This window comes from Pleurodeles waltl, chromosome 3_1, assembly GCF_031143425.1.
Source record: "Pleurodeles waltl isolate 20211129_DDA chromosome 3_1, aPleWal1.hap1.20221129, whole genome shotgun sequence".
Taxonomy (NCBI): domain Eukaryota; kingdom Metazoa; phylum Chordata; class Amphibia; order Caudata; family Salamandridae; genus Pleurodeles; species Pleurodeles waltl.
The window spans coordinates 605554594-605581815 of record NC_090440.1 but is presented as its reverse complement, the minus strand read 5'-3'; the positions used below and the strand labels follow the sequence as shown (position 1 = coordinate 605581815).

General features: G+C 44.9%; 1 protein-coding gene across 1 annotated transcript in view; it reads right to left on the bottom strand.

Annotated features, from left to right (window-relative positions):
* Nucleotides 1-27222, bottom strand: part of CHKA (choline kinase alpha) — a 288141-nt gene that overhangs the window by 75023 nt on the left and 185896 nt on the right. Inside the window, exon 11 of the mRNA XM_069223051.1 lies at nt 274-355. Coding sequence (XP_069079152.1) covers nt 274-355 — 82 coding nt within the window. The remainder of the gene's footprint in view (nt 1-273; nt 356-27222) is intronic.

The window sequence follows — 27222 nt, the reverse complement described above, 5'->3', positions numbered from 1 at the left end:
GCCAGAACCAAGTACAAAGGTATTCTTAGCCACCTTTCCACCCTATTACCTTAAGATTAAAGCTGAAGTTAACACACTAATCTCATTATCAGATTGAGATCCTCAATACAATGTTAACCCTTTCATCAGGCTCCACAGCCTCCATCAGTCCAATGACAAAATTCGAACTTATTTAATAGTTCTACTGATTTCATACTTCAATTAAAACAATTTCAGATTTATGTGATACACTTTCTTCATAAAGGGTAACAGGGGAAGGATGTTTTTACTTACCATGTATCCAAATTCGATGGACGAGATCTTTGCCTGCACTACGCCCCAGAGCCCCCAGAAGAAATGGGATGCTAGTGCAAACCTGCCAATTAAAAATCAAATAGTTTTCAAAATATATTTTCAAAGAAAAATCTACAACTTTAGCAATGGTATTGAATCAGCCAATGTTCACCTCTTACTCAAGTAATCTGGAGTACGAAGAATGCAAATCAGGTAAAGTTAAAATACTCATGAAAGTATGGGCAATTAGCGTCAAAGCTTTAGGCATTAAATAAAGTTGAGTGTCTCCTTACACAGCTTCAAACTCAAAAAGGCTACTTTTTCAGCTTATATGTAATAGCTAATACTCGAGAAATACGTTTAAGATTTTCTTTACATAAAGAATACAGTGCAGTCTATCACCATATCTTCACAACACACCGTCCCTTCAGAGCATTCAATATTAAAATAAAATATCCTGTAATTAATGAAAATTAAACGTTGAATAAACCCTACTTTTAGTGGGAGATTGTTTCCTGCGTTAAAACCTTCTAAACAATAGCTACCTTCTTAAAAATGGTATTGTAGTTTGCAGTCTTAAAATATGTCAGTAGTAGAAGTTTGCTAAAAATTACAGCAATATCTAACACAAAATGAGCCACATTTAATTGATACAACTAAAATGTGAAAAGGTAATACTACGGCACTGGAATAACTTCTAATACATTTGTAATCATTATTTTACATGAATTAATTTATAAGTCTCGCCTGGGACAGCACATGCACTGTCACTTACTAGACATTTGGCTAACTTAAATGAGGCTTTCAGCCTGGCCATTGCTTACCACTGGTTGGCTTCATAGACACTCATATTTCCATGCTTTTGTTTGGTTAGCACCCGCTGCTTATATTTCCTCTTTATACGTTTATCTATCCCGATGTTCATGTCCCAAGTACTGCTTTTGTTCCCACTGAGTGTCCTTCACCTGCTTGAGCTTTGACTACGTTCCTATTTTTTTTCTGTAGAGAAAGAAAATAAGTTACTTACCTGTAACTGTAGTTCTCCAGTATTGGAATCTTTCATAGATTCACATGCTTGAATCATTCCCCGTCGTCGAGCTGGGAGCCCCTGGTATAAATTACACAAGTAGTGTTAAAATATATTAACAAAGAAAGGCCCTAGGCCTCTTCACTTTAACAGTCTATCAGAATCATTTTAGGAAAAGGACCAAACTTGAGTACCCACCAATCAGGCGACCGAATCCTCCTGAGAGAAGCTCCAGCACCTCATATTTTCCAAGCACAAGTGTGTTAAAGATAGGAAAATGAGAGAGAGAGACAAATGTGAAGTGAGCTTATCTGGGGATGTGGGTGGGTCGCATGTAAATCTATGAAAGATTCCAATACTGGAGAACTACAGTTACAGGTAAGTAATTTATTTTATTACTCCAGTATTGGACCTTTCATAGATTCACATGCTTGAAACAGAGTAGAGAGCAGTAGTTATGCACATTGTACCATAATAACCATATCTGATACAAAACATGCGCATAAATAAAAGATCAATATTGAAAATGTCACTTACCCAGTGTACATCTGTTCGTGGCATTAGTCGCTGCAGATTCACATGTTTGGCACAGTCCGCTGCCTGGTGTTGGGCTCGGAGTATTACAAGTTGTTTTTCTTCGAAGAAGTCTTTTTTGGTCACGGGACCGAAGGACTCCTCCCTCTTCGGCTCCATTGCGCATGGGCGTCGACTCCATCTTAGATTGTTTTCCCCGCAGAGGGTGAGGATGGAGTTGTTTGCTATAAATAGTGCCCATGCAATGGAGTGAATATGTATGTACGTTAAGAGTTTATAATAATTATTTACAAATGTACAAATGTTTAAGATTTATGATCTACTTCTAAACGGCTACAGGCTTCCCGGGGAGGTGGGAGGGTACATGTGAATCTGCAGCGACTAATGCCACGAACAGATTTACACTGGGTAAGTGACATTTTCAGTTCGATGGCATATGTTGCTGCAGATACACATGTTTGGCATAGACTATAAAGCAGTTACCTCCCCTAAAAGCGGTGGTTTAGCCTGTAGGAGTTGAAGTAGTTTGGAATAATGTTCTTAGTACAGCTTGGCCCACTGTAGCTTGTTGTGCATTTAGTACGTCTACACAGTAGTGTTTAGTAAACGTATGAGGCGTAGACCAGGTTGCAGCCTTACATATTTCGCTCATAGGAATGTTTCCTAGAAAGGCCATTGTAGCACCTTTCTTTCTGGTTGAGTGTGCCTTTGGTGTAATAGGCAATTCTCTTTTGGCTTTAAGATAGCATGTTTGAATACATCTGACTATCCATCTAGCAATGCCTTGTTTAGAGATTGGATTTCCTATGTGTGGTTTTTGAAAAGCTATGAACAGTTGTTTTGTTTTCCTGATTAGCTTTGTTCTGTCAATGTAGTACATTAGTGCTCTTTTGATGTCTAATGTATGTAGTGCCCTTTCAGCCACGGAATTTGGTTGTGGGAAGAACACTGGCAATTCTACTGTTTGATTTAAATGGAATGGTGAGATTACTTTTGGCAGAAATTTTGGATTTGTTCTTAGAACTATTTTATTGTTGTGTATTTGAATAAATGGTTCTTGTATGGTAAATGCCTGTATTTCACTTACTCTTCTGAGGGATGTGATTGCAATGAGAAATGCGACTTTCCAGGTTAGATATTGCATTTCACAGGAATGCATGGGTTCGAAAGGTGGACCCATGAGTCTTGTTAAGACGATGTTAAGATTCCATGAAGGAACTGGTGGTGTTCTTGGTGGTATAATTCTTTTTAGCCCTTCCATGAATGCTTTAATAACTGGTATTCTAAATAGAGACGATGAATGAGTAGTTTGTAGGTAAGCAGATATTGCTGCGAGGTGTATTTTTATAGATGAAAAAGCGAGATTTCTTTTTGCAAATGTAGTAAGTATCCTACTATGTCTTTCGTAGAGGCATGTAATGGTTGTATTTGATTGGTATGGCAGTAGTAAACAAATCTTTTCCACTTAGATGCATAGCAGTGTCTAGTGGAAGATTTTCTAGCTTGTTTTATGACCTCCATGCATTCTTGTGTGAGGTCTAAGTGTCCGAATTCTAGGATTTCAGGAGCCAAATTGCCAGATTCAATGATGCTGGGTTTGGATGCCTGATCTGTTTGTGTTGTGTTAACAGATCTGGTCTGTTGGGTAGTTTGACATGCGGTACTAGTGAAAGGTCTAGTAGAGTTGTATACCAAGGTTGTCTTGCCCATGTGGGTGCTATCAGTATGAGTTTGAGTTGGTTTTGACTCAACTTGTTTACTAGATATGGAAGGAGAGGGAGAGGGGGAAAAGCGTATGCAAATATCCCTGACCAACTCATCCATAGAGCATTGCCTTGTGATTCGCGGTGTGGGTACCTGGATGCGAAGTTTTGGCATTTTGAGTTTTCTTTTGTTGCGAACAAATCTATCTGGGGTGTTCCCCAAATTTGAAAGTACTTGTTCAGAACTTGGGGGTGAATTTCCCATTCGTGGACTTGTTGGTGGTCTCGCGAAAGGTTGTCTGCTAGTTGGTTTTGTATTCCTGGAATAAATTGTGCTATTAGGCGAATGTTGTTGTGAATCGCCCACTGCCATATTTTTTGTGTTAGGAGGCACAATTGTGTTGAGTGTGTTCCTCCTTGTTTGTTTAAATAATACATTGTTGTCATGTTGTCTGTTTTGACAAGAATGTATTTGTGTGTTATTATGGGTTGAAAGGCTTTTAACGCTAGAAATACTGCTAACAGTTCTAGGTAATTGATATGAAATTTTGTTTGGTGTATATCCCATTGTCCTTGAATGCTGTGGTGATTGAGGTGTGCTCCCCACCCTGTCATGGAAGCATCTGTTGTTATAACGTATTGAGGCACTGGGTCCTGAAATGTCCGCCCTTTGTTTAAATTTTTGCTGTTCCACCATAGAAGCGAGAGGTATGTTTGGCGGTCTACCAACACCAGATCTTGAAGTTGACCCTGTGCCTGTGACCATTGTGATGCTAGGCACTGTTGTAAGGGTCGCATGTGTAGTCTTGAGTTTGGGACAATGGCTATGCATGATGACATCATGCCTAGAAGTTTTAGCACAAATTTTGCTTGTATCTTTTGGTTTGGAAACATAGCACTTATTACCTTGTGGAATGCCTGCACTCTTTGTGGACTTGGAGTGGCAATTCCCTTTGATGTGTTGATGGTTGCTCCTAGATATTGTTGTGTCTGACACGGTTTTAGGTGTGATTTTGTATAGTTGATGGAAAACCCCAGTTTGTGAAGGGTTTGTATGACACATGTGGTGTCGTTTGCGCATTTTTTTACTGTGTTGGTCTTGATTAGCCAATCGTCTAGGTAAGGGAACACATGTATCTGTTGTCTCCTGATGTGTGCTGCTACTACTGCTAGACATTTTGTGAACACTCTTGGTGCAGTTGTTATTCCGAATGGCAACACTTTGAATTGGTAATGTATTCCTTTGAATACGAACCGTAGGTACTTTCTGTGAGAAGGGTGTATTGGTATATGAAAGTACGCATCCTTTAGGTCTAATGTGGTCATGTAATCTTGCTGTTTGAGCAGTGGAATGATGTCTTGTAGTGTGACCATGTGAAAATGGTCCGATATGATGTAGGTATTTAGTGTCCTGAGTTCTAATATTGGTCTTAATGTTTTGTCTTTTTTTGGAATTAGAAAGTACAGGGAGTAAACTCCTGTGTTTTTTTGTTGTACTGGTACTAACTCTATTGCATCCTTTTGCAGTAGTGCTTGAACTTCTAGTCCTAAAAGTTCTAAATGTTGTGGTGACATTTTGCGTGTTTTGGGAGGGATGTTTGGTGGGAATTTGTGGAATTCTATGCAATAGCCATGTTGGATTATTGCTAATACCCAATTGTCTGTTGTAATCTGTTGCCAAGATTGGTAGAATTGGCTTAGTCTTCCCCCCACTGGTGTTGAGTGAAGGGGTTGCGTGACTTGAAAGTCACTGTTTAGGTGGAGGTGTTTTTGGAGTCTGGAATCTTCCCCTACTCCTTGGGAATTGACCCCCTCTATATCCCCTGAAACCTCCCCTTTGGAAGGAACCCTGATATGGTGTGGTTCTTGTTTGTTGGCTGGTGGTGTCTGTGGGTTGGCCACGAAACCCCCCTCTAAATGGAGTTTTTCTAAAAGAGCCTCTGCTCTGCGGGGAGTAGAGTGCGCCCATGGCCTTGGCCGTGTCTGTGTCCTTTTTAAGTTTTTCAATGGCTGTGTCCACTTCAGGGCCAAAAAGTTGTTTTTCGTTGAAGGGCATATTAAGGACAGCCTGCTGGATTTCAGGTTTGAAGCCTGAAGTGCGGAGCCAAGCGTGTCTCCTTATGGTGACAGCAGTGTTGACTGTTCTCGCTGCAGTATCGGCTGCGTCCAGTGAAGAGCGGATTTGATTGTTTGAGATTGTTTGTCCCTCTTCAACTATTTGCTGCGCCCTTTTTTGGTATTCTTGGGGAAGATGGTCTACGAGAAGTTGCATCTCATCCCAGTGAGCGCGGTCATATCTGGCCAGCAGCGCTTGAGAATTTGCGATGCGCCACTGGTTGGCTGCCTGTGATGCTACTCTTTTTCCTGCCGCATCAAATTTTCTGCTTTCTTTGTCCGGAGGTGGGGCGTCGCCAGATGTATGGGAATTTGCTCTTTTGCGAGCTGCCCCTACTACTACGGAGTCAGGTGGTAACTGCGAAGTAATAAACACTGGATCTGTGGGTGGTGGTTTGTATTTTTTATCCACCCTTGGGGTGATGGCTCTTGATTTTACGGGCTCTTCAAAAATTTGTTTTGCGTGCCGTAACATCCCTGGTAGCATTGGGAGACATTGATATTGGCTATGTGTAGCCGAGAGGGTGTTAAATAAAAAATCATCCTCTATAGGATCGGAATGCAGTTGGACATTGTGGAATTCTGCAGCCCTAGCCACCAGTTGTGAGTATGAGGTACTGTCCTCTGGCGGTGACGGCTTTGTGGGGTATGAATCTGGATCATTGTCCGGCACTGGGGTGTCGTATAGGTCCCAAGCGTCTTGATCCTGATTATCTTGACTTATGGTAGTTTGCGCTGGTGAGTGCATTTGTGGCGGTGTTTGTGCCGGCGATGCCTGTTGTGGTGGAGAGGGCGGAGGCGTGACTTTTTTAACCACTTTGGCTTGTGGTTGTGCGTCATCCTTGAGGAGACTGATCCTTCTTTTCCTCATTATTGGGGGAAGGGTTGATATCTTCCCTGTGTCTTGCTGGATGTACAGTCTCTTTTGTGTGTAGTCTGATTCTACACTTTGGAGCTCTTGTCCAAATTTGTGCATCTGGCCACTCATTCCTTGTTCCTCTGTGTAGGATGAAGGTGTGGTATTTTTCGGCGCCGAGAGAGAATCTTTTTTCGGTTTCGGCACCGACAGAATTTTTGTTCCTTTCGGCATGGATTCTCGGTGCCGATGTTTTTGGGTGCCGGTATCTTGTTTTTGTCTCTCGAGCCGCTATCTCGGCTCCGAGGTTGCTCCATGGCGGTCCCTCGACCGGAGTCGGGTGTCTTCGCTATGGGCGTGCCCTTTTTCGGCGCCTTCGACGGGTCGCCTGTTTTATGGGTCGAGCCATGGCCTGTTGGCAGTGGCGTCCCCTGGGCTTTCGTTTTCTCGATGGTTTTACTTTTCGACGTCTTACTCACAGTTTGTTGCTGTTGTTCGACGTCGGAGTCTCCGGATTCTGAGTCCGGAACCGAGAATGTTTCCTCTTCGTCGTCGAAACGTTGTTTTGTCGGCGTGGACGCCATTTGTAGACGCCTGGCTCTTCGGTCCCGGAGTGTTTTTCTGGACCGGAAGGCTCGACAGGCCTCACAGGTATCCTCCTTGTGCTCGGGGGACAAGCACAAGTTACAGACCAAGTGCTGATCTGTATAAGGATACTTACTGTGACATTTTGGGCAGAAACGGAACGGGGTCCGTTCCATCGGCTTCGATGTCGCACACGGTCGGGCCGACCAGGCCCCGATGGGGGAATCGAAGCTACCCCAAAGTCTTCCGATGATCGGTGTCGATGTACCTAACTATCCCGATACCGAACGGAACAATACCGACGCTTTCTTCCGAGATTCTGACTAACTTTCCGAACCGAAACACGGAGCGAAAAGGAATACGTCCGAACCCGACAGCGGAAAAAAACAATCTAAGATGGAGTCGACGCCCATGCGCAATGGAGCCGAAGAGGGAGGAGTCCTTCGGTCCCGTGACCAAAAAAGACTTCTTCGAAGAAAAACAACTTGTAATACTCCGAGCCCAACACCAGGCAGCGGACTGTGCCAAACATGTGTATCTGCAGCAACATATGCCATCGAACATACATATATATATACATACACATATATATACATACACATATATACACATACATATATATAAAAATCTAGATCGATTTACAACAAATAATATCCCAAAGCACGTATCGTATATGAATACTATCATTAAATATGTCCACTTATCTGTTTGTCATATTGTTCTATTTTCTTTTGTTTACTTTTTTTTTTTTTTTTTTTTTACTCTGTAAGAGAACATAAGGGATATAAACAATGTGCATACTTGTTCTAGGATGGAGGGACGGAGAAGAGATGGCTCACCTTCACCTGAAGAGATTCCTGAGAACTGCTTGACCCACTGCTACCTCTCCCTGAGAGAGATTCCAAGCAGTAGTGCTTTGTGAATGTATGACAGCTCCTCCATGTTGCTGCCCTACAAATGTCTTGTAGGGAAACTCCAGCGAACAGCGCTGCTGACTAAGACTGCCCTCGTGGAGTGAGCATTTACAGATGAGTGCAGAGGTTTACCCACTGCTTGATGGCAGAAGCGAATGGCTGAGGCGATCCATCTGGAAATACTCTGTCTGGAGAGTGGATGGCCTTTTCTAGGCGCACTGTATGCTACGAATAGCTGATTGGAGCGTCGAAAAGATTTAGTTCTGTCAAAATAGAATTGAACACATCTTTTAACGTCTAAGCAGTGTAATGCCCTCTATGCCGGAGTAGAAGGATGAGGAAAAAAGGATTTGAAGACTAAAATGTTCATTGATGTGAAAGACTGAAGGAACCTTTGGGATGAAATGCAGATTAGTCCGCATCAGCGTGTTTAAGCTGTAGGAACGGCTCTTGAATGGAGAGGGCTTGCACCTTGCTGACTCATCTGGCTGATGTGAGAGCCACCAATAAAGCAACCTTCCACGAAAGGAACTTGAGAAGCACGATGGATTGGCTCAAACGGATGTTTCATCAGTTGTGCTAAGACGATATTTAGGTTCCACAAAGGAGGTGGTGGTCTGAAAGGAGGGAAAACCCTGAAAAGCCCTTTCAAGAACCTCTTGATCAGACAAGAGGAATAGAGTGAGGGTGAAGCATCCGGACGTCTGCATGCTGGTAGATGAACTTTAATGGAAGAATGTGCCTGGCCAGCTTGAGCTAACTGCAATAAGTACGGTAATATTTCCTCTGGCGGTGAAGCTAATGGGTCAACCTGCCGCTGATGACACCAGACACAGAATCGTTTCCATTTACAAGAATAAGCCTTATTAGTGCTATCCGCTCTAGCTTTGGACAAGATATCCCTACACTCCTGTGGAATATTCAAATGTGCGAACTCCCTGTGCCCAGGAGCCATGCTGACAAACGCATCGACTGCGGATCCGGGTGCCATACCTGCCCTTTGTTCATTGTTAACAATTGGGGTAACGGCTTCAGCGGAATGTGAGGCTTGATTGACAGAAGAAGTTCCACAAACCAGTGTTGACGCGGCCAATACGGAGCTATCAATATCAGAGTGCATGGCTCTGCTTTCATCTTCGTGAGGACTCGTGGGATCAACGGAATTGGGGGAAAGGCGCAAGCAAAGATGTCTGACCAGACGATCAAAAACGCATTCCCCCAAGATCCCTTTTGGTGATGCCAACTTGCGAAGAAATGGCATTTGGCGTTGTGCTTGTTGGCAAACAGGTCTATTATTGGTGTTCCCCACTGGGAAAAGATGTGGTCCACTACTGACTGGTCCAGCTCCCACTCGTGGCAGCTTGACTTCTGCCTGCTGAGTGCATCTGCTGTTTTGTTGTTTATTCCCGGCAAATGCACAGCTGAGTGTGTGATGCCTTGCTGCGAGGCCCAATTCCAAATTGTCTGGGCTTCTCTGGCGAGAGTGAGAGATCTTGTGCCTCCTTGTTTGATGAGGTAATGCACCGTTGTGGTGTTGTCTGTTCTTATTACCACTTGAGATCCTGAGATTTTGGGGGAGAAAAGCCTGTAGGGCAAGGTACACTGCTCTGGGCTCTAGCCAATTGATATGCATCGTTGTCAGTTGCAGTGGCCACTTGCCACTTACTTGAAGATCCTGTAGCACGGCTCCCCAGCCTTCCAGAGATGCATCCGTACTGATGGTCCACGGAGCCGGCTGATGTAGGAACGAAAGGCCAATTGATAGATCATGCCTTAGAGACCACCATCTCAGAGCCCTGAGTATTGTTGGAGTTATGTGTATCTGAACCTCGAAACTCCCTGAAACCTGGAGCCATTGACGATTCAGTTGCTTCTGTAAGGGGCGCATCTTTAGCCGGCATAGAGGAACTAGAGGTATGCATGACGACATCATGCCCAACAGAGACTTGAATAGATGGACAGAAACCCAGCTTCTTTTTTGAACTTGTTAGTACCAGTAACCTTTGTTGCCTTTCTAATGTGGGACATGCCATGGTGGATTGCGTGTCCAGGTTTGCCCCTAGAAAGGTAATACTGCGTGCTGGTAGAGGTTTGGACTTCTCCCAGTTGATGGTGAGTCTGAGGTTGGTTAGTAAGGAAACGCACTTTCTTGCTGATCTGTGCGCCCCTGTGTAGGTATTTGCCTTTATCAGCCAATCGTCTATGTATGGAAAAATTTGGTGTTTCCTCCTTCTGAGGAAGGCTGCGATTGGTGCTAGACATTTGGTAAATATTCTGGGAGCGGATTTCAGGCCGAAAGGAAGGACATGAAATTGAAAATGGCTGCCGGCTACGGTAAATCTCAGGTATTTTTTGTGGGCAGGGTGGATGGGAATGTGGAAGTATGCGTCTTTCAGGTCTAGTGTAGACATGAAATCTCCCTGGTTGAGGCGCAGGAGGACGTCTTGTGGGCTGATCATACTGAATGATTGCTTTTTTAAGTAGGTATTCAGTTCCCGTAAATCGAGGATTGCCTCCAATCCTTCCACTTTTTTCGAATGAAGAACCTGGAATAAAATCCTCTTCCCCGTTGAGTTCGAGGCACCTTCTCTATAGCTCCTTTGAGAAGCATCTTGTCGATCTCCTTTTTGAGTTGTTGAGGGTATCTTGAAGGAGTCCTGCGGGGGGTTTAGAGGGAGGCAGTTGGGTGAATTCTAAAGTGTGGCCCTGTTTCACTAATTGGGGGACCCACATGTCTGATGTGATGGCTTGCCATTGTTTGAGGAATAGGGATATCTTTCCGCCTAGACTGAAAGGAAGGGAATTGGATGTAGCCGGAGCCTCGGATGCATCAGGCTCTCCGAGCAGAGTCTTTGGCCGGACGGGTTGAGCGTCCTCGACCACCCGATCTACCATAGGCTGGTTGCGGAGGCTGCCTCTGGGGTAGTACCGACGGTATTGTTGGGAAGAGGAAGGATAGGTGGAATATCTGTACTGTTGATATCCTCCTCTGTATGAAGGTTGGCCACGCCCTCTAGATCGAAAGGAAGGCTTTCGATATTGTAGGGTCCCTAGTGACCTTGCTGTGTCCGACTTAATGGATTGTAAGGCGTCATCGATGTGTTTTCCAAATAACACCTGGCCATCAAAAGGTAAGTCCAAGATCTTATTCTGCACCTCTGGACGGTAAGAGGTAGCTTTAAGCCAACATTGCCTTCTATGAACAGCTGCACCAGCGAGCTGACGAAAAGCAGTGGTTGCTATGTACATTGGACAGTCAATAAGTTCTGCTGACATGCGTTGACCTTCCTGTACAGTTTTGTTTGCGTCTGATCTTGTATCTTCCAGCAACTGGCTAATATGAAGTGCAATTTCCGCCCAGAGCTGCCTATCAAACCTAGCCAATACAGCCAATGAGTTGGCAGCTCTAACCACTAGGCTAGCCATAGAGGAAAATCTTTTACCGATATTATCTAACCGTCTACCCTCCTTGTCTGGGGGTACGGAAATCGGGGCAGAAGGATTCTTGGATCTTCTTTGTGCTGCTTGAGCTACCACTGAATCCGGAGGAGGGTGTCCAGTTAGACATGCTGGTGCATCGTCTGGTGCCTTGTACTTTTTATTTAAGCGAGGCAGTACTGCTGTAACTGTAGCCAGATTTTGCATGACCTTTAGACCCTCTTCCCACAGATAGTTAACCATCGGGATTGAGCGCACTGATTTTTGGAAAGGCTCTTTAAAGTCGTAGAGGAAACAGTCTGTTTGCTTGGTTGGCATGGGCAAAGCAAAACGTTTGGCAGCTCTTTCTAGGAGATTGTGAAACCCTCCTATGTCTTCTGGTGGGGACTCCACCTTAGATTGAGAATGAGAAGAGATGATGTATTCATCCCACACGGAATGAGTGTCCAGGAGCTCCCCTTCTTCATGATCTCCCTCTGAGATGTCCGTATCCTGAGGAAGTGTCATATCTGGAGTAGCCACATTCGTGAGAGGTAAAGAAGTTGGTCTCTGACGTGGAGTGGTAACCCCAGAGACGGGCGATGGAGGTTGTTCCCCTTGAGGGGGAAAATGCCTGCTGTAGTCAGCCAACATCGCTCTGAGGTCGGACAATAAGGAGGATGGAATATATGCTCCCTGTTGGTATTGCCGTTGTACATAAAATTGAGGGTCATAGGATTCATCATACTCATCCTCTTCCTGATACTTCACGTTTAATTGGGATGGACTATGGGCTGCTCCGAAAGGCCCCTCGTCGTCTGAGTCTTCATCTCCCTCTAAAAGGTGCACTGGAACAAGGGAGGACACCTTACTAGGTGATGTATGTGTTGGCATTCGTTTTTCCACAATTTTTTTATGTTTTTCCCTCGTCGACAATGTCGTCAACGGCTCATATATAGACTTCGTCATGGGCGGTGTCGTAGACTCTGGACGCACGGAGATTTTGATGGAAGAAAGTCTCGCCGACGAGTCTACCGTCGACGACGGTAGAGCGGACACTGACATCAGCGCCGTCGACAATGACAATGTGTAGACGGTTGTCGACGCAGATGTCGTCGATGCAGTTCTCGTCAACGGTGGGGTACCTGTCGTCGTCGATGGTGGCAACGTAGAAATTGATGTTGTCGGAAAAGCACTCACCGACGGTACAGTCGACGGTGCTTTTTTCGCAGTAACAGAGGATGGTTTCTTAAAAGGCACAGATGGAGGTACAGAGGAAGATTTTTTGTGCCTCTCTGAACTGATAGAATGACCTCTCTCCCCTTTTCTGGAAGATTTCTGAGGAGAGGAAGATGGGCTGCAGCCCTTATAAGACCCTGAAGCAGTCTTTTTGTGGACTTTCCTTGAGAGTTGGGAGGGCGATCTTGTGTCTGATCTCGCCCTCTTTGATTATCTTTTAGATGTTGAAGAGTCATCACTCTCAGAATCAGAAACTGGATTTTCCCTGTGTTTTAGTTTCTGCAGCCATATCAATAATCTGCCTTCCCTATCCTTTAGAGTCTTAGAGGAAAAGGTACGACAAACCTTACAGTCCTTGGCTGAATGGTCTGGGTAGAGGCAGTAAATGCAATCCTGGTGAGGGTCTTCAGAATGAAGCCTTTTTTTCTCACAAGTCTTGCAGTTTCTGAAAAGACCCCTCTTCTAGTCAGACATTGTTGAAAAATAGTTAACCAATCAAGTCATAAGTTTCTCTGAGAGAAAATGTTGAAAAGGTGTGAAGAAAGAGCAGAGCTCTAAGGAGACTCCCTAGCACGACGTGTGGTAGAAAATCTGAGGTGCTGGAGCTTCTCTCAGGAGGATTCTGGAGGGTGCTGTCGACTGATTGGTGGATACTCAAGTTTGGTCCTTTTCCTAAAATGACTCTGATAGACTGCTAAAGTGAAGAGGCCTAGGGCCTTTCTTTGTTAATATATCTTAACACTACTTGTGTAATTTATACCGGGGGCTCCCATCTCGACGACGGGGAATGATTCAAGCATGTGAATCTATGAAAGTTCCAATACTGGAGTAAGCACTCCATAATACTGCATGTGAGGAAGCTCTCCATAATACGTCATCTGTTTGCAAAGTTTCACCGTGGCAAAAAAGGAAAATGTCACTTACCCAGTGTACATCTGTTCGTGGCATTAGTCGCTGCAGATTCACATGCTGTGCATAGTCCGCCGTCTGGTGTTGGGTCGGAGTGTTACAAGTTGTTTTTCTTCGAAGAAGTCTTTTCGAGTCACGAGACCGAGGGACTCCTCCTCCTTTGTTTCCATTGCGCATGGGCGTCGACTCCATCTTAGATTGTTTTCCCCGCAGAGGGTGAGGTAGGAGTTGTGTATGTTAGTAATAGTGCCCATGCAATGGAATGAATAAGTATGTACAAAATAAAGGTTAAGGTAATATATTTACAAATGTTGGATATTACTTCCAAACGGCTACAGGCTCCCGGGGAGGTGGGTGGGCGCATGTGAATCTGCAGCGACTAATGCCACGAACAGATGTACACTGGGTAAGTGACATTTTCCGTTCGGTGGCATGTGTAGCTGCAGATACACATGCTGTGCATAGACTAGTAAGCAGTTATCTCCCCAAAAGCGGTGGTTCAGCCTGTAGGAGTGGAAGTAGTTTGAAATAAAGTTCTTAGTACAGCTTGACCTACTGTGGCTTGTTGTGCAGATAGCACGTCTACACAGTAGTGCTTAGTAAATGTGTAAGGCGTAGACCATGTTGCTGCCTTACATATTTCATTCATTGGAATGTTTCCTAGGAAGGCCATTGTGGCGCCTTTCTTTCTGGTTGAGTGTGCCTTTGGTGCAATAGGCAGCTCTCTCTTTGCTTTAAGGTAGCAGGTTTGGATGCACTTAACTATCCATCTGGCTATACCTTGTTTTGATATTGGGTTTCCTGTATGAGGTTTTTGAAATGCAATAAATAGTTGTTTTGTTTTTCTAATTGGTTTTGTTCTGTCAATGTAGTACATTAGTGCCCTTTTGACGTCTAATGTATGTAGTGCCCTTTCAGCTATTGAGTCTGGCTGTGGAAAGAACACTGGTAGTTCTACAGTTTGATTTAAGTGGAACGGTGAGATAACTTTTGGTAAGAATTTTGGATTGGTTCGTAGAACTACTTTATTTTTGTGTATTTGAATAAATGGTTCTTGTATAGTAAACGCTTGAATTTCACTTACTCTTCTTAGAGATGTAATGGCAATGAGGAATGCAACTTTCCACGTTAGGGATTGTATTTCGCAAGAATGCATGGGTTCAAAAGGTGGACCCATGAGTCTTGTTAAGACAATGTTGAGGTTCCATGAAGGAACAGGTGGTGTTCTTGGTGGTATAATTCTCTTTAGTCCCTCCATGAATGCTTTAATGACAGGTATTCTAAACAGTGAAGTTGAATGAGTAATCTGCAGGTATGCAGATATTGCTGCAAGATGTATCTTTATGGAAGAGAAGGCCAGATTTGATTTCTGCAGATGTAGTAAGTATCCTACTACATCCGTTGGAGATGCATGTAATGGTTGAATTTGATTGTTATGGCAGTAGCAAACAAATCTTTTCCATTTATTTGCATAGCAGTGTCTAGTGGATGGCCTTCTAGCTTGTTTAATGACCTCCATACATTCTTGTGTGAGGTTTAAGTGTCCAAATTCTAGGATTTCAGGAGCCAAATTGCTAGATTCAGCGATGCTGGGTTTGGATGCCTGATTTGTTGTCTGTGCTGTGTCAACAGATCTGGTCTGTTGGGTAGTTTGACATGAGGCACTACTGACAGGTCTAGTAGTGTTGTATACCAAGGTTGTCTTGCCCATGTTGGTGCTATTAGTATAAGTTTGAGTTTGTTTTGACTTAATCTGTTTACTAGATATGGAAGAAGAGGGAGAGGGGGAAAAGCGTACGCAAATATCCCTGAACAATTCATCCATAGAGCATTGCCTTGAGACTGCTGGTGTGGGTACCTGGATGCGAAGTTTTGGCATTTTGCGTTCTCTTTTGTTGCAAATAGGTCTATTTGAGGTGTTCCCCAAATTTGGAAGTAAGAGTTTAGAATTTGGGGGTGAATCTCCCATTCGTGTACTTGTTGGTGATCCAGAGAGAGATTGTCTGCTAGCTGATTCTGGATCCCTGGAATAAACTGTGCTATTAGGCGAATGTGGTTGTGAATTGCCCATTGCCATATCTTTTGTGCTAGGAGACACAGCTGTGTCGAGTGTGTTCCCCCCTGTTTGTTTAGATAATACCTTGTTGTCATGTCTGTTTTGACAAGAATGTATTTGTGGATTATGATAGGTTGAAATGCTTTTAACGCTAGGAATACTGCTAACAATTCGAGGTGATTTATATGAAGCCTTCTTTGATGTACGTCCCATTGTCCTTGGATGCTGTGTTGATTGAGGTGTGCTCCCCACCCTGTCATGGAAGCATCTGTGGTTATCACGTATTGTGGCACTGGGTCTTGGAAAGGCCGCCCTTTGTTTAAATTTATACTGTTCCACCATTGAAGCGAGATGTATGTTTGGCGGTCTATCAACACCAGATCTAGAAGTTGACCCTGTGCATGTGACCATTGTGATGCTAGGCACTGTTGTAAGGGCCTCATGTGCAATCTTGCGTTTGGGACAATGGCTATGCATGAGGACATCATGCCTAGGAGTTTTAACACCATCTTTGCATGTATTTTTTGTGTTGGATACATGGCTCGTATGACTTTGTGAAAATTTTGAACCCTTTGTGGACTTGGAGTGGCAATCCCTTTTATTGTGTTGATTGTCGCTCCTAAGTAATGCTGTGTTTGGCACGGCAGAATGTGTGATTTTGTATAGTTGATGGAGAACCCTAGTTTGTAGAGGGTTTGTATGACAATCTGTGTGGTGTGAACACCTTGTTAGGGAGTTGGTTTTGATTAGCCAATCGTCTAGGTAGGGGAACACGTGTATTTGCTGCCTTCTGATATGTGCAGCAACTACTGCTTGACATTTTGTAAAGACTCTCGGAGCAGTTGTTATACCAAACGGCAACACTTTGAATTGGTAATGTATTCCCTTGAATACGAACCTTAGGTATTTCCTGTGCGAGGGATGTATCGGTATGTGGAAATACACGTCTTTTAGATCTAAGGTTGTCATGTAGTCTTGCGGTCTCAACAGTGGTAACACGTCCTGTAGCGTGACCATGTGAAAATGGTCCGATTTGATGTAGGTGTTTAGTATTCTGAGATCTAAGATTGGTCTCAGTGTTTTGTCTTTCTTTGGTATTAGAAAGTACAGTGAGTAAACTCCTGTGTTTCTTTGTGGACCTGGTACGATTTCTATTGCGTCTTTTTGTAGTAATGCTTGAACTTCCAGATCTAGCAGGTCTAAATGCTGTTTTGACATCTTTTGTGCTTTTGGTGGGACGTTTGGAGGGAATTGGAGAAATTCTATGCAATAACCATGCCGGATAATTGCTAAGACCCAAGTGTCTGTTGTTATCTCCTCCCAAAATTTGTAGAACTGGCTTAGTCTTCCCCCCACTGGTGTTGTGTGAAGGGGTTGAGTGACTTGTGAGTCACTGTTTGTTTGGCGGGGTTTTGGGACCCTGAAATTTTCCCCGGTTTCTAGGGAATTGTCCCCCTCTGTATTGGCCCCGAAAGCCTCCTCTTTGGTACTGTCCCTGGTAGGTAGACGGGGTTGTTTGTGAGGTACTGGCTTGTGTGGCTTGACCTCGAAACCCCCCTCTGAAGGTTGTTTTACGAAAGGTCCCGAAAGTGCCTCTGCCCTGCGGGGAGTAGAGTGCGCCCATGGCCTTAGCTGTGTCCGTGTCTTTTTTCAATTTCTCAATTGCCGTGTCAACTTCGGGTCCAAACAATTGTTGCTCATTGAACGGCATATTGAGCACTGCCTGTTGTATTTCGGGCTTGAAGCCGGATGTGCGCAACCATGCATGCCTCCTTATGGTTACCGTGGTGTTAATTGTTCTTGCAGCTGTATCCGCTGCATCAATAGAGGAACGTATTTGGTTGTTGGAGATATTTTGTCCCTCCTCAACCACTTGTTTTGCCCGTTTCTGGAGTTCTTTGGGTAGATGCTCGATGAGATGCTGCATCTCGTCCCAATGGGCTCTGTCATAACGCGCTAGGAGCGCCTGCGAGTTAGCGATGCGCCACTGGTTTGCAGCTTGTACTGCAAGTCCTTTTCCCAGCTGCGTCGAACTTGCGGCTCTCTTTGTCCGGAGGTGGTGCGTCGCCTGATGTGTGCGAGTTGGCCCTTTTACGAGCAGCTCCTACTACAACTGAATCTGGTGGCAGTTGTGATGTGATAAAAGCAGGGTCCGTGGGCGATGCTTTATATTTTTTCTCCACCCGTGGAGTTATCGATCTGCTTTTGACAGGTTCTTTAAAGATCTGTTTTGCGTGCCTTAGCATTCCCGGGAGCATAGGCAGGCTTTGATAGGTGCTATGGGTGGAGGAGAGGGTGTTGAAAAGGAAGTCATCCTAGACAGGTTCTGAGTGTAACGACACGTTATGGAACTCTGCTGCCCTAGCTACCACCTGTGCATATGCTGTGCTGTCCTCAGGTGGTGAGGGCTTGGTAGGGTATGACTCAGGACTATTGTCTGATACTGGGGCGTCGTATAGGTCCCAAGCGTCCTGGTCATCTTGGCTCATGGTGGTATGAGCTGGTGAATGTGACGGAGTTTGTGCCGGTGATGTATGAGTTACAGGTGGAGGAGCGGGTGGTGAAGTTACTTTCTTCACCACTTTTGCTTGTGGTGTTTGTTCTTGTGTTTGGAACTCGAGTCTCCTTTTCCTCCTGATTGGGGGAAGAGTGCTGATCTTCCCTGTCCCACTCTGTATGAAGATCCGCTTCTGGGTGTGGTCTACGTCAGTGGTTTGCAACTCTTCTTCAAATCTGTGTTTGCGCATTTGAGAGGACAGTGATTGTTCCTCTGAATACGAGCTGGCAGTCGGTTCGGTTGCTGGGCGTTTTGGCACCGAAACTGTGTCTTTGCTTGTTTTCGGCTCCGAGGAGAATTTTCTCTTTTTTGTAGTCGAGCCTTCTCGGCGTCGATCATCCTCGGTGCCGCTGTCTCTGCGTCGAGCAGCTTCGGTTCCGCTGTCTCGGCGTCAACCCTTTTCGGCAGCACTTTCTCGGTCCAGAGATTGCTGCGTGCCTGTGTCTCGACCCGAGTCGGACGATCTCGGCACCGGTTCGCCCTTTTTCGGTGCCGATGGACGGTCACCTATTTTATGGGTTGAGCCATGGCCTGTTGGCAGTGGCGTCCCCTGGGCCTTGTCTGTTTTCCCGTGTGGTGCTTGTTTCAACATCTTACTCACGGTTTCTTCGACGTCGAACTCCTCCGAGTCCGATTCATGGATGGAGAAGGCTTCCTCTTCTTCTCCTTGTTCCTTGAACCCTCGTTGTCCTGTCGGCGTGGACGCCATTTGCAACCTTCTGGCTCTTCGGTCACGGAGCGTCTTTCGGGACCGAAACGCACGACAGGCCTCACACGTTTCTTCCTTGTGCTCGGGCGACAGGCACAAGTTACAGACCAAATGTTGGTCTGTATATGGATATTTACTATGGCATTTAGGACAGAATCGGAACGGGGTCCGTTCCATCGGTGTCGATGTTACACGCGGTCGGGCCGACCAGGCCCCGACGGGGGTCGAAGTTACCCCGAAGGGCTACCGGAGCTCTTCACGATTTGGTGTCGATTCTATCTAACCCGATACCGAACGAAACAATACCGACGTAGTTTTCCGAAGTTCTGACTATCTTTCCGTCCCGAAACCCGGAGCGAAAAGGAACACGTCCGAACCCGATGGCGGAAAAAAAACAATCTAAGATGGAGTCGACGCCCATGCGCAATGGAAACAAAGGAGGAGGAGTCCCTCGGTCTCGAAAAGACTTCTTCGAAGAAAAACAACTTGTAACACTCCGACCCAACACCAGACGGCGGACTACGCACAGCATGTGAATCTGCAGCTACACATGCCACCAAACAGTTTATTTTCAGACTGCACAAGCTCACTATATTTTTCTTAATTTTGTTAGACGTGCCTCGCCGTTTTGCCTTTGTAACCTCCCCACCCTCCTATCAGGCTGCTTTCCCCCTGCCTATAACCTTCCATCCATGTGGCTTATGACCTCTTCCATAGTACCTCTGCCTGTTACTGCTTCAAAGACACCGCACCAGAGATGAGAAATGTTTTTTGGTGTGCACACACCACTTACATTTTTCTGAATTTTGCTGTTTTAGTTTTATTACAAAAACAATATTCCTTTCGTATTGCCTTCTCTCCCTCTGTTTCTCTGTTACCTGCTCCCTTCCTCCTACCCCCGGTCCATGTGTTTTTACCCCTCTCCTTCCATCCGTTCGTGTTGCTTTTGACCCCGCTCTCGCACCACCTGTCTGTGTGGATTTTGATACCTTTCTCCATAGCTCTGTACTTGTTAATGCTTCAAACATGTTCCACCATAGTTTGTGGTAGTTGATATTCAGAGCATGCATGTCTTACATTTTTCTGACTTTTGTTGTTTTAGTTGTATTGCAGGAAATATTCCTTTGTGTTTCCCTCTCTCTCCATCAGTGTTAACTTAAAATCCCTCTCTCAACCTCAGTCTAAATGTTTTTGCATCCACCATTCATCCCTGTGGCTTTTGAACGGCATCTGTTACCATACCTTACAACAATATGCCATGCCATACTAAACAGCAAACCATATTATAAAATAACTGAGTATATCATTTTATACAATGACAGGCCATACCATGCAAACCCATACCATATAACAACTCTGTACCATACTGCCCAACGAAAGGCCAAATCACGGCAAACCATACTATAACAATGGCAAGATATACTATACAATATACTGACAGGCCACTTCAAACCATACTCTATGACAGACCATACCATGCTATACTATATGAAAGACCATACTATATATTATACAATGGCAGGGCATACCGTACTATATAATGAAAGGCTAAACCTTAACACAATACACACTAAGAAATAATGGGAGGATGCTTTAGCTACACAAAGTATAGCAGACAGTTCTAAATTGTGAATGCTTAGATACTCGGGTTCACTGGTTTCATGCCTTTTATTACACCTAAAAGAACCAGTTTAATAGTTTTATTTGTGCAACAGTATCCAAGTGAATACACGCAGGCAAGGCTGATGAAAATTAAATCATATACAACCAATCCTTCTACTAAAAACACACAAAAATGTCAAATACATGCTAGTAAGTAGAACTGTTTCTAGTAAACATCAAACTTTCAGCCAAAACCCGTTTTGCCCCGTAACAGCAGAGAGCCTGAGGCTTTCTCAAGACTGGAATGGTTAAAGAAAACAGTAGTGGTACAGTAATGAACACCGTGAAACTAACAGGACCAAAACATTGAAAAAAAACAGATAATGCATTATGATCATAAGCTTCCAGGTCCATTTGATGCTCTGAGTGAGGATACAAAGTGATGTAAAACCACACATGCTTTATGTATCTTATGGTCATAGAAATTGCACTATGCACCTCATGGGCTTTTTTAGTACAGCAAGGCCCTCCAAAACATAGGGAGTCGAAAACCTTGAAGTAGTCAGGCTGGATTCCTGGTGCTGTCATTATGCGCTAACCTCTGGCCCCTGCGGAGCCAAATTATATTTTTGCAACTGAAGGCTTTGCACAGTGAGCAGAGAAGATCCATCATGGTCCCCGGGAGGGTAGGTTGTAGACCTGATTTTAGCCCAACCACAGAACCTTGCTTATACAAGACTGGGAGAAGTTGGAAGGCGTATTTTCATACCAAGAGCAACTCTTATACAACCTGGCAACTGGCTCTCTGGATCACTCTTATGAGGCAGTCACAGTTGTACTGGTACTTCTCAATATCTTGCTGAAATATTTCCCCATTTCTCTGGCCCCAATTTGGAATGATGTGCAGCATTAAAGAAAGTTTAAACCCATCTGAGTCTGTGGGGTGGTGCATTGTGACATTTCCCCGAAGGCACCAGTGGTCGTATCAACAAGGAAACTCCTCTCAAGAACAACAACTTGTAACATACAGAGCCGAACATCAGAGGGCAGAAGTATGCATGATATGTGGAAGCTGGCCTGGTGTGTGGTCAAGGTACTTACACCTTATACCAGGTTCAGGTATCCCCTCTCAGTGAAGTGTAGGCAGTGTCTAGAAGACAGGCTCTCTAAGGCAGCTGTGGATGAGCAGCCAAGGTTTAGCTATGAGACATGCAAAGCTCATGCAAAGCCACTGTTGTCAGAACACGTACACACATGAAAGAAAACTCAGTTGTACAAAAATAAAAGGTACTTTATTTTGAGAACACAGAATCACAAAGTACTATAAGGGCAACCCTCCAACAGGAGGTAAGTAATAAACTAAATATAAACACTAGTAAACAGTAATAGTCATTGAAAAGGTTAGAAAACAGTGCAAATAGCAATAACCAATAGTGACCCTAGGGAGAGCCCAAACCATATACCGAAAAAAAGGAATGCGGACACAGGACCCCTACCTAGGTAAGTGGAATGTGTAAAGGGGAGCTCGGAGTACTAGAAAACCAGAGGTAAGTAACAGTACCCCCAGCAAACAGGAATGAAGGAGTAAATCACTGGAATTTCTCCCAAACCACCCAAATGAAGGAAAAAAAAAAAAAACACCCGGACAAGACTGCAAGAAACCAGCGGTGGATTCCTGGAGAAGGCTACCTGTGGAGAGAGGGGACCTAGTCCAAAAGTCACAGTGGAGTCCAGGAGGAGTAGAAGCTACTACCCACCCAGCTGTACTTGCAGGAGATGGTCGACAGTGAGGAAGAACAGGTCACCACTGCATCCCTGGAGCTGAGAAGAGTTCCTGATGGATGCAGAAGATGTCCCACGGTGGAGTGAAGATTGTAGACATGTGTCGGTGCAAGAATTCCACCAACAAGCCTTGGCAAAGGAGAGTTCACAGTTAGTGGAAAAATGGTGCTACCTGGGACCAGCAAGGGCCAGGAGGACTCAACCCAGGAAGGGGAGTTACAGTGGACCCTCAGCGACACAGAGGACCCACAGGAATGGAGGCAGCACCCACAGGAGTCCCACAGGACAGGGACAAGTTGCAGAAGGAGCCCACACCACAGGGGAACCACGCAGAGGGCTGTGCGTCGCAACAAGCAGTGCTGGAGACTGGAGCCACACGTCGCCTGAAGATCCCTTGGGGGAGATGCAAAAAAGCCTTGGCAGCTGCAAGAGATGCAGTGCACCGAGTACTGTCCTGCGTGGGAAGGCAAGGGCTTACCTCCACCAAAGTTGGACAGCTGGCAGAGAAGACCAAGAGGACTACTCCAGACCACCACCCGTGATGCAGGATCTACACAGCTCAGGATGAGAGGAGATCCATGCAGCCGGTCGTCGTTGTAGCAGGTACCTGCGGATGCAGGGAAGTGACTCCTTTACTCCAAGGGAGATTCCTTCTTCTTGTGCAGGCTGAAGAGTTGCTGATTTCTGGAGATGCACATCCAGGGAAATGCTAAACATCTGGCAGGAGCCGTGGAAACAAAGTTGCAGAAGTCTCTGCTTTGTGGATTGCAGTTTTGTTGGTTCCTCGAGGGTCCAGTTGCAGTTCCAGTGGTTAGAAGTTGAAGTGGAGGTTGCAGATGAGTCCTGCTGGAATCTTGCACACTGAATCAGAGGACACACCCAAGAGAGACCCTAAATAGCCCTGAAAGGGGGAATGGTCAACTAGCCAGGTAAGCACCTATCAGAAGGGGGCTCTGATGTCACCTGCTTGGCCACTCAGATGCTCCCAGAGTTCCCTGCCAACCTTGGAAACAAGATGGCAGACCCCAGGGACCCTCTGGAGGAACTGGTGAGGGGAGTGGTAACTCCCCTTTCCACTGTCCAGTTTCACGCCAGAGCAGGGACTGGGGGTCCCTGAACCAGTGTGGGTTGGTTTATGTACGGAGGGCACCCAATGTGCTTTCAAAGTATACCAGTGGTTTGGGAAAACTACCCCTCCCAAGCCAGTCACACCTATTTCCAAAGGGAGAGGGTGTTACCTTCCTCTCCCAAAGGAAATCCTTTGTTCTGCCTTCCTGGGCTTGATCAGATCAAGCAGCAGGAGGGCAGAAACCTGTCTGAGGGGTGGCAGCAGCTTGGGCAGCCCGGACAACCCTGTAAGACTGGTGGTAGCAATGCTGGGGGTCCTCTATGGAGCCCGATTGCATGGAATTATACTTCCAATACTTGCAACAGTATTAGGGTATGGCTCTGACATGTATGAGACCAAACATTACCATTATGTAGCTGGACATAGGTAGTGACCTATACCCAGTACACGCGTAAAATGGCGTCCCCGCACCCAAAAAGTCCAGGAAAATGGGCCTGGAGGTTTTTTTTTTGGGGGGGGGGGGAGGGGCTCTGCTAGTGCAGGGGTGCCCTCACAGACATGTACCTGCACACTGCCCTTTGGGCTGAGAGGGCCTGCCACTGGGGTGACTTAGTGACCTGGTGCAGTGACCTGAAGTGAAACCAGTTTCACACTGACTGCAATGGCAGGCCTGCAGAACACTTTGCATGGGCTCCCTATGGGTGGTATAATACATGCTGCTGCCCATAAGGATCCCCTGGTACTCCAATGCCCTGGGTATCATATATTAAGGACTTACATGGGGGCACCAGTATGCCAAAGGTGAGGTGAAAAAGGTTCCAGCAACCAAGCTTAAAAGGAGACAATCACTGGGGTCCTGGTTAGCGGGATCCCAGGGAACACAGTCAAACACACTGACAAAAAGGCAAAAAGTGGGGGTAACCAAGCTAGAAAGAGGCTACTTTCGATCTACAGCTACATGTGATGCCAACTAATTATCTATGGTCTCAGGCAATACCTGAAGCCCGAAAAAGCAAAGTTCAACACTCTTGGGCAATAAGCAGCAGTGACACCCATAAGAATTATAAATGTAGCTATGCAGCAAGTAGTAGTAAGGAGTATCAATACTGAACTCCGCAATAAAGAGACAACATTCTGCGGTATTATTAGAGTCAATGTCTCCATGCTATGATTAATATCGATGGCTCCATCACTCAGCAGTTTGACGGTCAGCATAAAATCACTACCAGTGACCCTAAACCAGACCCTAGCAGTGAAGCAGATTCACAACGTAAGGTCCCAGTTATAAAGAAGTATACATGAGGATTATTGTCTCTTGACAATTCCCCAATCGGGGATCAGAAATCTTCCCTTTCTCCCCTGTGCCCCACAGCCACCGCAAAGGTCAGGAAGACTGAACCCATTCCCCACCATGTCCAAGGGTGGTATGATTTGTTTTTTTAATATACTTATTTCGGTACTCATTTTTTATTGCAATTGGCGAGAGGTCACATGTTCAATAGTCATCCTTGTCCTGCAACTATTTGTGTGTCACAGATGACCGGGGCAGATAACAGCTGTACCAGTATTGTGTTCCCATTTGCAAACAGAGCACTGTGCCAGATGTTATCTGTTTAGTACTTAACCCTCTTAATAGTTAGGTTAGAGGACCCTTAAAAGCTAACTACTCAGCCGCCCTTTTGGCTTTTGTGAACAGAAACAGAGGCAGATATTTGCTGTCTGAAAGTCAGACAGCTAAAAAAAAAAAAATGTAAATAACACTTCCCTTGGACAGAATAAGGGGATAGTGACTGGGGTAAAGATATTGAACAAGACCAGCATGTGGTTATACTGTGGATTCATGACATCCCTCGTCACTCGCAGAAGGATACAACAAAAATGAACAAATGATGCTAGAGGCAGTACAACAACTGCCCCTATCACTACATAGTAAGAAGCACTTTGCGAGAAATCCAGGAGGTGGAAGTTTGGCCGCCAGACAAACCTCCCTGTAGAAGGTTAGGCTAGCCATACCCTACTGGGGCAGCTCCAAGCAGTCCTGTGAAATACAGAAATAAAGTGCGAGGCAAGCAACGTCCTGGTTTGCTTGGGGGGAGGGTGTTTATAGAACACCTTGGCATGCTTCAACTTCCCAGGTAAAAAACAATGATGAAAAAGGGTTAGCATGCTTCAATGAAAGTTGCCACCCTGTAGTGATCTTCGCTCGATTGTTCTGCATGCTTCATTATGTGTTAACAGACATACACACGGTGCAATGGCCAGTTTTTCACTTTTACAATGACTGAAAGAAAATGCAGCACCCTATTCTGATAAAACAAGATAGTTTCCACAATATCAGAAGGCATCCTATCCTACTGAAAAAAATAAACAAAAGGAAATAGAAAATCAAAGATGTTTTAGTGACCAATATATAGGTATCTTTTAAATACAAACTGAACTCCATAAACAATTTCCTTAAGTCTTTTTTTAAACGTACATCTATTTTGCAGAGCATCATGCTGGCAAAGGAAAGAGACTAAGGGACACCCGAGGCAGAATTTGCACCTGCCAAAAAATAAAACAAACATTGCAAAAGCCAATAGGTCTGTCGTTGGCAACCAGCCTTCTGCCAGTTCGTGTTGTCATGGTTTTTGCAAAACTTTCTTTGGGGAATATACCTGGACTTCACCAATCTAAAAATTTGCTTCAATATTTTTTCTCTTAAAAAATAAATAAATTGAGTGTGCTACCTGTGAAAGGGCTGCATGTTTTAACTCGTAGTGAAGTCAGCCAATGGCTGAAGTGGGCTGATGCACTGCCCACTAATGCATGAGTGGGTGGAGGACAATTGTGAATGACACCAACCACAGAATAATGGACGATGTCTGGCTAAAATACCTATAGGTAACTATATTATACACACAATTTTACTAAACTCAAAACGTCCTGGCTAAAAAAGGCTATCAGTCGAGCATTGGCTGCAAGCTTCTTGCCCTTGAGTAAGTAAAAAAAGATGGAAAGCATGAAGAGAAGCAGGGCAACAAAGGAGGAAGGCAAGAAAGAACGACAGTCTGCGGCCGGCTGGAGCTAGGGACTAGTTATGCTGCCCAATATTGCACTTACATTGCTAATGACCTTAGGCAGCTGTACCACATCACTATTTCACTCCTATCTGATTTACGGCTAACAAATCCGGCATGCTTAGCCTACAGGAGCTTTTAATTACCTCCACTCGGAGCAACTTTGCAGGTCATCTGCCCATCCTCAATCAGCTTCAAATCTTTTACTTCAATACTAGGTCCATGGCCAAACTTGAAATCTTTCATCTACTGGACTCAAAGCTCTGATGTTTTATTTTTAACGGAGACCTGGTTAGCAGCCAAATCATCTCCTGACATTTGGACAGCCCTCTCTGATAATTACTACATTCTTTTCTTGAATTGTTTGCGGGTAAAGCCGGCAGGGGCATAAGAGCCCTGCATTTAAAGTTTTCTAGCCTAGCCTCTCTCGATCTTCCAATGACTGATAGTCTTATAATTAAATCTGACTCGCCCTCTTTCCCTCATTTGCATCCTAGTCTATAGTCCTCCTGGTCAAATGCCGCATTTTCCCCAGGCCTTTACGGAACAGATCTCTACATTTGTAATGGTGTTTGCAAGGATCTTAATTTTAGGAGATTTTAATTATTGGGCAAATGAAGTCACTGAAGGCTCAATGTCTCCTGATTTTACAGATGCGCTCTGCAGTCTAAATCTGACCTAACAGGTTCTCTCACCTACTCACAACATGGGCCACATTCTTGACCAAGTTTGGACAACTGTCCTTTCAGTCTCCTCCAAAGATGTTTTGCCCTGCATTTGGTGAGACTTTTTTTGTATTTATTCAAACTTATTCTC